The sequence below is a fragment of the Solanum lycopersicum genome, chromosome 8, assembly GCF_036512215.1.
Source record: "Solanum lycopersicum chromosome 8, SLM_r2.1".
Classification (NCBI taxonomy): Eukaryota; Viridiplantae; Streptophyta; class Magnoliopsida; order Solanales; family Solanaceae; genus Solanum; species Solanum lycopersicum.
Window position 1 is genome coordinate 51541184 of NC_090807.1, and position 12483 is coordinate 51553666.

Sequence of the window (12483 nt, forward strand, 5' to 3'; positions counted from 1 at the left end):
AGATAACATATATATTTTACATGATTATGTATATAATTAGTATATTTTACGATTATTTCACAAAATATTTTAATTTTGGCAAAGCATTTTATTAAACTAATTTAAATTAAATTATGGTTATACTTTGAATCACTATTTTACAATTAAAATAATTATATTACAAATAAAGAAGCTCGCTGATTAATTAATACTAATTCGTTTATTTAAGATTTAACCGAATTTACTATATTAACTCAATTTAGCTATTTATTAAATTTAACCATCTTCCAACTTAACTCAACTTTGGTCCCATTACCCATCCTTCCTTCCCAGCACATTTCAATTTCCCTAAAACAACCCAGCAGCCGCCCCAGGCCCATTTTTATTTCCTCTTCTACCAGCCCATTTTTCCAATTTCCCCTTCTTCCTCTTCGCCAAAGATCTCCAGCAGTAGCGCTGGACGATCCTCACCCTCCCTCCTCTTCACGCGTGTTCGATCCCTTTCCCTACGTATTTCCCTCATTCTTTAGGCGCATGAGCAGTCCCTCCTCAACGGCGAAGAGGAACAAGGGAAAATACGATTCTTCCCTCATTTTTTTTGATCTTTTTCCTTCTTCGTTTCTTTTTCTGCCGACACCCCTATAAAAAGGATGCTCTCCCTTCAGTTGAAATAGATAGAAAAAAGGGGAAAGAAAGAAAATATAGATAAAAAGGGAGTAAAGAGAAAGGTGTTACGGAGGAATATCGCTACAAGTTTCCAACCATATCGCTACACATAAGTATTTTGAGATAGTTTCTTGAAACCATAGAGACGTTCGTCACTGTCCTATCTCTACCTACAAGGAGTTCTATATCGCCTTTCGAGTTTCACTGTTGTGGTGGAAGACCTCACCGTTATTTGCTGTTCCGGTTGGCTGCTCTAAAACAGGTAACCCCTCCTGCTTTGTACGATTTCTCATTTTTTTTTGTGTGTTTTGAAATGGTTTCTTCTTGTGCTTTAGTAATTTGTATGGCTGCTGCCAGTTATGAAGCTGGAATGTAGGTGTATGTTTGAAGTATAGTCTTCTCTTGTTTCGATCATCTTGTCTTAAGTTTATTCATGTTGTTCACTTCGCTCGAGTTGTTCGTTTAGGCCTGGACGAGCTTGTAAGTAGTATAATGTTTGTTTTGATCTATAGACACTCTAGTTCCTTCAATCATATTTGTTTGTGAATGTGTAAGTTCGAACGAGAAAACTCGTATTGTTTGTCGAATAGCCTTTATATTTGCTTAAGAATGTTATGGTAAAGTTTAATGACCTTGTATCTGTAGCCCTTCTTTGCTTGAACCTCTCCTAATCGAGTTTTTTTTATTTCTAATATATGTCGGTGATTCTTTCTTTATCGTATTCTTAGTTGTCGTATGGGGGTAGAAGCATTTACATGTTCGAGTTGTGGCTATCTTGGAGGAGGAATTTACTCTTCGTCCTACAGCTAAGCCTTCTCTTTATCGTGATTTTGGTTATCGAGTGGTTTTCGCGTATATGCCCTTTATATGTGTTCAGTGGCTTAAACGATGGAAAGGGATCAATGCCCCTCTGTGCTTGATCTGCAGTCTGTTTGCTGCTCACTGTCACATGGTTTTCTTTGGGTTTGAAATGGTTTATATAGCCTTAAATTATCACTAATAATCTAGATGGATGATGGCTTTGCTTTATTCTTTTGAACATTTGTTTAGTGCTCCATAGTCCCCTGTTTTGCTTTCATATGGGATATATATTGAGATTTCGTATCCCTTTTCTAGCTCATATTTTCTAAGTAGCTCACATCTTCTATTTTTGTTTTGTTCTAATCATTTGATTAAGGTGCTAATTCTCCTTTTGTTTGTTTTATTGCATGGGAAATTCTCCTCGAGTCCTCATGGACTTTAATCCATCTTGTTGCACTTCCTCATTGAGCCATAAAGGCTCAAAACATCTTCTTCGAGTCGTAGACCCCCCTCATAACTGGCGTACAGGTTGTGAAACCAGCAGATGCAGTGCTGAAAATTAAATTTGCAGATGTTGAGAAGCTGTCTACCAGCTATATACATATTTTATACACCGATATACAGGTTGAAATGTGCACAGGAAGCCAAATTTGAAATCTGGATTGATAGCAGTGAAAATATGCTGCTGAAAAAGAACTTTCAACTTTCGAAAGTTGAAAAACAGGCTGATATATCATCCGTATACACTAATATACATACACGCTATGCCAAATAGGTGTAAAAAATGCAAATTGCAGGTTTAAAGTACAAGGACGGCAATTTCAAGTAAAATAAAGGAATAGTGAATGAATATGTGCATAGGATATAGCCCGTATACATTGGTATACATCATTTGGGCAGCGATATACAAATGTTAAAATAGTATAAAAATTGTACAGGTATAAATACGCCGAAATAATATGGAAAATACAGGTGGAATCGCGAGAATTCGTATTCAAACAGATTACAGGGCTCAAAAGGTCCAAAACGGAATTGGATATACACCATACACAACAGTATACATCATTTGTATATCCTATTTCTTTTTTCAGGAAAATGGGCCAGGGCCCTTTCAGCAAAAATTTTTAGTGTAAATTAGGTAAAGGGAAAATAACTTGTGTGTCTATTTTTTAAAAAATAATTACCATATTTGTCAGTATTATTTTTTTAACCATAAATGTCAATTTAATTGAATATTCAACTTCATATTTTTTCTCTCGCCTCAAAATTTTCCCACGCCTGCAATTGCAATTTTTTCTTCTCTCTGGCGATTGCAATTTTTTCTCTCTCTCGCAACTGCAATTTTTTTCCGGCGACTTCAATTTTCTCTCGCCATTGCAATTTAAAGGTTAGTGTTGAGTAAGATCTGTTAATTTAGGTTACTTGCACTGCATTCTGCGATTTTTGTTGGTCTACTTTGCACTTAACTGATCCTTTAATGTGAGCTTGCAATTGTGGTCTTGACAGTGCCCAGATCGTTACGCCTTTCTTCTTTTTGTGTGGATTTATGTTGAGATTTCGTTTGATTTATGTTTACGTTACTTGTGTGCCTTTTTGTTTGATGATTTATGTTGAGATTTTGTTTGATTCAAGTTCCTGTGAGTGTCTGGTATTCAGTTCTCTTCTCTAATAAGTATGATCTCTTGTTAGCATCTGTATATTCATGTTTAATTCACTTTTTAGCATTTGTGTAATACAACTTCAATTCAGTTTTATTTTACTTGTTAGCATCTGTGTAATACAACTTTAATTCAGGTTTAATTCACTTTTTAGCATTTGTGTAATACTTCAATTCAGTTTTAGTTCACTTGTTAGCATCTGTGTAATACAATTTTAATTCAAGTTTAATTCACTTGTTAACATCTGTGTAATACAGCTTTAATTCATGTTTAATTCACTTGTTAGCATCCGTGTAACACAACTTTAATTTCGGTTTAATTCACTTGTTAACATCTGTGTAATACAACTTCAATTCAGTTTTAGTTCACTTGTTAGCATCTGTGTAATACAACTTTAATTCAGGTTTAATTCACTTGTTAGCATATGTGTAATTCAACTTCAATTCAGTTTTAGTTCACTTGTTAGCATCTGTCTAATACAATTTTAATTCAAGTTTAATTCACTTGTTAGCATTTGTAATACAGCTTTAATTCATGTTTAATTCACTTGTTAGCATTTGTGTAATACAACTTCAATTCAATTTTAGTTCACTTGTTAGCATCCGTGTAATACAACTTTAATTCAGGTTTAGTTCACTTGTTAGCATCTGCGTAATACAACTTCAATTCAGTTTTAGTTCACTTGTTAGCATTGTGTAATACAATTTTAATTCATGTTTAATTCACTTGTTAGCATTTGTGTAATACACATTTAATTCATGTTTAATTCACTTGTTAGCATTTGTACAATACAACTTCAATTCAGTTTTGGTTCACTTGTTAGCATCCGTGTAATACAACTTTAATTCTGATTTAATTCACTTGTTAACATCTGTGTGATACAACTTTAATTCAAGTTTAATTCACTTGTTAGCATATGTGTAATTCAACTTTAATTCAGTTTTAATTCACTTGTTAGCATCTGTGTAATACAACTTTAATTCAGGTTTAATTCACTTGTTTGCATATGTGTAATTCAACTTCAATTCAGTTTTAATTCACTTGTTAGCATCTGTGTAATACAACTTATTTTCATGTTTGATTCACTTGTTAGGATTTGTGTGATAAATTTTTAATTTAGATTTTATTAAGATTTAATTTAGTTGTTAGCAAAGTGATGCTCTTCTAGCAGATTAATCTATATGTCTCTCTCTAGTCTTTTAATAATAGTAATACACTCTTTAATGATGTGCAGAAAAAATATGACTAATATAGCGGTGATGCTTTACTTCAATGGACGATGGGATCCTAGCAACAAATATATTAACTACTTGGCAGATGGTGTGTTGATACACACAGAGTCAACGTTTGCCACCCTCGTTTCTGTAATTGCTACTCAATTGTCAATAGACACATCAACAAGTAAAGTTGAAATAAGATATAAAATTGATGAAAGGTCTCCTCCAATTCAAATTCATAATGATATGGGGGTAAAGGTATATCTTGAAACTAAAAAGGAACATCGAGATATGACAAGATACCCTTTATGTGTCACAACAACTGAACCAGTCAACTTGGAGACTAATGCTGCACTCATTCCACTTTTGTGTTCAGACACTTCAGGAGATATGAGGGTTATACACAATTCATACTTCTCTAATACATTTAATGGTATTGATGAAGCAATAGGGTTAATTGGATTCGGATCATGTGAGGAAGTTGATGAGCTAGAAGAATTAGCACCAGGCATCATTATTAATCCCAATCACTCTTTATTTGAAAAAGATCAGGTGTATAAGAATAAATATGTCCTCACTAGTGCACTAAAAAGACATTCCATTCTTAATCATTTTCAATTCAAGACAACAAGATCAAGCGCAATAAGGTAAGACCTAAATTCAAGTCACTTTAAATTATTAATTGTGTATTAATATTTTTTCTACAGCTATTCGATATAGTGCCTAGGAGAAAGCTGCAGTTGGAGTTTACGAGCTTCAAGCTTGAACAAATCTGAAATGTTCAAGATTAGAGAATTTGAAAGCGAACACACTTGTTTGTTGCTACATAATTCATTATCGGAAAGGCTAGCAACTAAGAGTGTTGTTGGGAGTATTATTGTGGGTAAATATGCTGAACCAGATGCTAATTACACACCAAAAGACATACAACGTGACATGTTAGCTGAATATGGTGTGCGACTCACATATATGCAAGCTTGGAGAGCTAAAGAAGCAGCTCTTGAATTAATCCGGGGTGATCCAATTCAATCATATGCAAAGTTGCCAAGCTACTTTCACATACTAGAGGCGACTTACCCTGGTTCTCATATAAGATTTCACAAATCAGAGGATGACCGTTTTTTATATGCGTTTGTAGCTTTGTTCACCTCGATAAAAGGATGGGAATATTGTAGACCAATTGTAGTTGTTGATGGAACTTTCTTAAAAGGAGCATACAAAGGGACACTGTTAACCGCTAATACCTTAGATGCAGCAGGTCAGACTTTCGAATATGATACTGTTTTTTATATTGAATTTTTGAACTATGTATTAAAATTGAATTATGATTGCAGTAAAAATGTATTAAACTTGTATTAAAAAAGGTGTACATGGTGCAGGGAGTATATTGCCACTTGCTTATGCTATTGTCGATTCAGAGAATGATTCATCTTGGGGGTGGTTTTTTGAGCAATTCAGAGATGCATTTGGTCAAAGACCAGAGATGTGTATCGTTTCCGATAGGCATGCAAGCATTATTAAGGCAGTTTCAACAGTTTATGATGAAGTACCTCATTTTGCATGTATGTGGCACTTACTGCAAAACATAATGAAAAATTTCAGAAGAAGTCAACAAAGGGTCACTGAGTTGTTCTACTCTATGGCAAAAACATACACCATGACAGAATTTAATCAATGTATGACAATGGTTGAGAAGATAGATAAGAGGATCAAAGATTACTTGTTGAACATTGGATACAACAAATGGTCGCGTGTGTATGCTGAAGTAAACAGAACTTGGATGATGACATCAAATATAGCAGAATCAGTCAATTCACGAACAAGACATGCCAAAGTTCTTACAGTCTTGCAACTCTTGGAATTCATGAGACAACTTGTACAGAAATGGAATAACAATAACAGATCAAAGGCGACATTTTCAGGTTTTCACCTTGGAAAAAAGTATGAAAATATATTGCGGCGCAATAAAACTGCATCAGAGAAATTAAAGGTATGCCTAATCTGTTTGCTAGTATTTTTTCTTCGGATTCATATCTAACATCTCTCTTGAATATATTTTTTTTCATAGGTTGTAGAGACAAATAAATATGTGTATACCGTACTTGATGGTATTACACAATTCACAGTATGTCTTCACCAACGTACATGCACATGTGAGAGATTTCAATTGGATGAGTTACCATGTCCACATGCTTTGGCCGTTTTAACAATAAAACACACTGGTTATGAGAAATATTGTTCGGCTTACTATACAAGAAAAAATTTATTGTTGACATATCAATTTCAAATGGATCCCCTGCCAAATGAAAGTACATGGAACACACCAACACATGTTCTTGAAGATATTGTACTTCCACCTCATGGAAAGAGACCTCCGGGAAGGCCAAAAAATAAAAGACATACTCAACTGAGAGAAGATGGATTCAAGAAGGCGAAAATTACATGCAGTAATTGTGGACAACATGATCACAACAGGAAGACTTGCAAAAATGTCAGGCCTTATGATCAAGAATAAAAAAATAATTTGTTTAGTTCCGCAATCTCGTGTTATTCAGTTTAATAGAATGCTTTCTTAGTTGTGCAATCTCATGTTATTCAGTTTACTGGAATGTTTCTATGTGTATAGTTACATTTTATATGATATATAGATGAAATGATATAGTTTACTGGAATAACTCAGTTGAGCTTGAGGCTTGGAAATGTCTTGCTGAGTATAATTGTCAGGTTGGGGAATTTGGGTGATGCTTGGTATGTTTTTGGTTTGTTAGTATTTTTGTAATATAGCTCTTTGTCACTTGTTAGTATTTGTGTAATACAACTTTAGCTTAGGTTTAATTCAGGTTTAATTCAATTGTTACCATTTGTGTAATATAGATTTAATTCAAGTTTAATTTAGGTTTAATTCAATTGTTACCATAATATAGATTTAATTCAAGTTTAATTCAGGTTTAATTCACTTGTGGAAATTTTAAGATTAATGTCTTGTTCTAATTCTATAAAGAAAAATAGGATTTCAAAAAAATAAATAGTATCGATTCGTAACACAGAAGTTCATATATTTGCAACCAAAAAAAAATACATGATTTTTTATAGTTTTCACAACTTATTGAGGTTTCATGTTCACCTCGAAAATTACAATTTTTTACTACTCAAATTACATATTCAAATAAAACTATAACTTTAAATCAACCTAATTACAATTTTTTACTACCATTTCTTGCCAGTTTTACATAAGCATTCATAGTGTCATTCAAACAGAAGTATGAGGAGCATTGACTTTTTTAAACTCAATCATGCATACTTCCAGCAAGCTGGATAGACATGGGCAGCAGCTTGTTGCTCCCAAACAAACTAACATATGTAGCATTCCAACTGCAAAGACAAAATTCCTTAGAGGAAGTACAAACAGAAAGGATCAATAAGGACACAAAGAAGGAACAACTTCAAATAGAAGACTTACATATAAACAACACAGTTAGGTATATAATATCAAGACTTACAAAATAGACCAATACAATTTTTCATAGCCATAGTAACTACAAATTGTTTTACATTATATAGTTTTCATAGTCATACTAACTAATATAACTATATTCCTTTATCTAACTGGTCTTTCGTCTTCACTTTGAAGGTCACTCGCTTGCTTCCTTCTTGCATATTCCCATAATATAGCTCCAAATCTCTTTCGGACAATGTCTGCCTTTACTTGTTGATTTTGAATATGTTGGCCATTACTTACAAACTCCGCAAATGCAGCAACGAAAACTCCACAATCCCTACAAAATTCAATATAAAATTATTATCAAAAAATCAATTTAATAACTAAAAACACACATATTTGATAATACTTACAATGAATCCTCATTTTGTCTGGGAACATCTTTAGTTATGAAATGAAACTCAATTTTCTCGAACTCATTTATCTCACTGTATTTTGGTGTTGACTTCAATTCAGGACGCTTATCATAGAACTTAACCACACTTAGATAATATGGTAAAACAACCGAAAGCATCTCAACAATATTTTTTACCTCTAAATTCACCCCACCCCTAGCCGAAAATGAATCATACACCTCCAATGACCTTTGCCCAATATCAAACACCACAAAAATCCAGTGACGATTCTCTTTAATGTTTAGTGGAATAAGAACAAAATTCACTTTATCCCACGAGGTACTTGCCAACAAATGACGTCCACTGATATACCGGGCAATATTATCAGAATCTAAAACTTTAAAATTTTTCTTATCCTCATGAGCATCACAAAGTTTAAAGAAAGAATTGGTAATCTTTGTCTTGAAAACACAATCAGTCGTCGTAAAACGAACATTACTGTTGGTATCATATTTTCCTTTCTTTCTTAGGTAATAGAAAATGACATCAATATGCTGCAAAAAAAAAAAACTTATGAAACAGAATAGTGACAGAACAGTGCAGAAATTTCAACTCAAAGTTAAGGTAAAACTCTGTTTTCGCCCCAAGTGTGGCTCATTCATCACATATTGGTGAAACACAACAGTGATAGAACTTATGAAGATGTTCAATTTCTACCCAGAAAAAACTTAGAGACAACAGTAACTTACTGAAGCTGACATATTTTATATAATATTCTAGCTCATGTATATGCATATATGTGGATTCTTAATGATACAATGAACCTCAAAAGAAAAGAATTGAAGCTAAAATGACAAGAACATGATTACAAGTTTCATTCTTTTCGCAATATCCTGAGCTTTTGTCCCTCTTGAAAGACAGAGACAAAGGGAACAAGAACAGAAAGAAAAATGACTTGCAAGCTATAGAATTACAATGTCACACAACTAAAGAGCTTCAATAGATGAAAAATACAATCTATCTACACAACTAAACAGAAAGAATTTTAGTTGAGACAAAGACAAACTCAAGATTAAGAAACAGAACGAATCAAAGAAATATTAACGTCCAACTAAAATTTATATAACAAACCTCATCACACCATTGTTGTCCAGAATGTGCCAATTTGAAAAACCAAAGTTTTTCATCTACTGTACAGACACCCAATTCAAATGCTGGATTGATAACATTAAGAGCATCTGTATAAGGTTTCTTTCCCCTATCAAAACAGAACAAAAATAAACAAATACTCAAAACCGAGACAGGAACAACTAAAAAAGAGGCAAATACGAAACTAAAAAAGAGGTACAGAGCGTTCCACAAGTTGAATTAAGCTTGTATATATTATGAATTAGGAAAATTATCCCAAAAACATCAAAATAAATTACCTCTTTTTTGTACCCATATAAAGCCACTTAGTGAATGAATCGATCAAATCAGATTCATCATCTCCTCCGCTTGCATATAAAAAAGGATGTTTTGTCTCAAAAACCTGACGTGTAACACATAAAGTTCCTCCAGATTCAAAATGTTGTGTGAAGGGAGATGTTATTAACTTTCCTGGATTTTTCTTCCTGCCACGTTTCTTCGGTGACACTTTCTTTTTGTTTTGATCAACTTCGGCACTTTTTTTTAGATAAGATTCTTCAGTCCTATTGATCTGAGAAAGATCTTTATCAAGTAAAATAAAGTCATCTAAAGTATGCAAAGGTTTTTGACAATCCTCTGTTGCATCTGCATATAATAGATATATTGATTAATTTACAATCAACAGATGCAACACTTATTTATGTTGGTTTTTCTTACTACATTACCATCAGGTTTCGCCCCAACTGTATTCACATCAGCAGCCTCTTGGACTGTAAGCAAAATAAATATTTTAATAATGTTATCAAAATAAATCGAAAGAAGTTTAGTTGAAGTTAAGAAAATGAATACCATTTATATCAGCAACAACCTCTGACAGAACTTTTTCAATAACAATTCCTGCAACATCTTCATCTGTACATAACAAGAACATTTAAAAAAACAGAATTGAATTAAAATATATGAAATATGTAATATATTTGTATAAAATCCTTCATTACCTATTTTACTTGATACTCTTTCAAGATTTTCAACATCAGCAAATCTAACTGTAGCTTTAAGCACTTGAGATTCTTCATTTTGATTTGATCCCATAACATGAGCATCGTTCCCTCTCGATTCATTTACAGATGCATTAACACGGGGAGAAAATGTTGTATATGTAATTAACATATTATTAAAAAAACATATCAAAGTTAACTGAAAAATGAAATATCGAATTCGTGTCATTTATAGATTAATTGGAAGAAAATACTAAACTATATATTAAAATTATATTATGAATATAACAGAAGTTTACTGAAAATATAAACGAACCTCCATTAAAATCTAATCCACCTGAAAATGTCTCGTCAGCATGCTTCTTAGATGGTTCCTTAACTTCTTGAATAACAGAGCTGCTACCACCACTCTTAGCAAACAACAAAGAAATATCCTCCAATAATTGTTTGTTTGAGTTCACCACAAATTCTTTGATTTGATTGAATCCTAAATCAATCTTCTCTTCAAGCGCTTTGTTATTTTCATTCACCTAATAGATATTAAATCATAACGAAAATATTAAAAAATAACAGTTTTAAAATAAAAAGCCTAAAGTTTAGTTTGTGTATACTTTTACAAGCTCTTTTCTCAATTCTATGACTTCATTGGTCAAAATGTCTAGACCATGATTTGATCCTTTAGGCTCCAATTTCAAAATTTCAGCATGGTAATCACGAGTTTCAGGAAGCCTGAATTTGGATACTTCATCTTCACTGGCCACTATGTTCTCAAACTGAAAAACCAAATACACAAAATAACATTAGATATAGTAACTTGAGTTCAAATAAACAATGTAATAAAATGTATTAACTTTGTACAAATACCTTGTTTTTTGTAGGCATGAAGAGACATTTCTCAATATATTTTAACCATGGACTTTCTGCAATTGTCTTCCAATTCAAGATTCTTGGAATAGAATCAGCAACACGAATAGCTATATCTTCATCAACCTTTGAACAACACTCAAATATCCAAATTTGAAGAGCAAGAGGCAAGCCACCAATTCTATAGTACTTATGTGTTGACTTAAGCTCATGCCTCACAGAATCAGACAACTTTTTGTAGACATCTAAACCCCACGGATATGAATTGAATTTTCCACTTTCCACAAGGTAAAAATCTCTATTGCTAATTTGGTATTCGTTGTCCTCATATGAAAATAAAAAATCATTAATGAAGTATAGAACAGCCAATGAAACAGCCGAGTCATCATCTATGAATTTTTTAGCTAAAAACAGTGCACGTAGATGACTCTTTGGAACTGTGATTTTTTCCGGAAAATAACTACTCATCAAACTACATCTAGAATTGGGAACATTGATAGATGTGCCATCACCAACACAATTTAAGCCTGTAACTATCCCAAATTCTCTAAGACCAAAAAATAACTTTTTGTTATTTATTTCAATAGCAAACACATCATCCGGTGTGTGTTTTAACTCTCTATTTATAAGACAATGAATAAGTTGTAGTTGTGTGCTTGATTTTGGAAGGTCAAGAAAGTACCCAAAACATGTATTCCTAAACATCTCAAGTTGTTTATCAGATAAAGATAGTTTGATTTGTTCAATGACACTATGATTAGTGTAACATGACCACCTACTCGAAATATACACAACATCAGGATGTTTCCAGAATTTACGATCCTGCATATGCATTAAACATGAATTAAAAATGTGTTACTACATACTAAAGATGAATAAAAAATGAATTAAAGTTGAATTAAAGTTCAACTAAAGTTGAATTAAATATGAATTAAAGTTGAATGAAAGTTGAATTAAAGATAATTTCACATACTACATCTAAAAAACAAGCAGCAATCAACATACAACCCATTGCTAAACAACAAATAACTAAGAAGTACTAGCACATACCGGATATCTACTCTCTGGTAGAATGACACTTATGGGTAAACGATTTCGTGTTTTTCCATCATTCACCGGCCTTTTCTTCTCCAATCCATCTTTATTTTTCAAACTTTTTGACTGAAATTGAGGAGGTAAATCCTCAAAATCATCATCACTGTCAACGATTTTCTTCGATGTAGATGCCAAAGTAACACATATTTTTTTGATTTCTTCATTGTTTTAACCTCTTTAACTCGTTTTTTACCTTTCTTTTGCTTCTTGTTTTCTTCCTCATTGTTCTTCTCCTCATTGTTC

At 32.7% G+C, this 12483-nt stretch overlaps 2 protein-coding genes across 3 annotated transcripts; one reads left to right on the plus strand and one right to left on the minus strand.

The window, feature by feature from the left end:
• The first annotated feature begins 278 nt into the window (after nt 1–278).
• On the plus strand, nt 279–10848 carry LOC104648817 (uncharacterized). Of its 2 annotated transcripts, XM_069288025.1 has the most exons (4): nt 279–907; nt 1374–5579; nt 5701–6311; nt 6390–10848. In XM_069288025.1, exons 2-4 carry the CDS (start codon nt 5099–5101, stop codon nt 6834–6836), a joined length of 1539 nt encoding a protein of 512 aa, XP_069144126.1. In that variant the 5' UTR covers nt 279–907; nt 1374–5098; the 3' UTR covers nt 6837–10848. The 2 variants fall into 2 exon arrangements, with proteins under 2 accessions (XP_069144126.1, XP_069144125.1); XM_069288024.1 differs by having other exon boundaries at nt 299–5579.
• On the minus strand, nt 10458–12244 carry LOC138338013 (uncharacterized). Its single transcript, XM_069288463.1, has 4 exons — nt 11146–12244; nt 10893–11054; nt 10598–10811; nt 10458–10480 (listed from the first exon to the last, which is right to left on the minus strand). Exons 1-4 carry the CDS (start codon nt 11977–11979, stop codon nt 10458–10460), a joined length of 1233 nt encoding a protein of 410 aa, XP_069144564.1. The 5' UTR covers nt 11980–12244.
• Nucleotides 12245–12483: the final 239 nt, after the last annotated feature.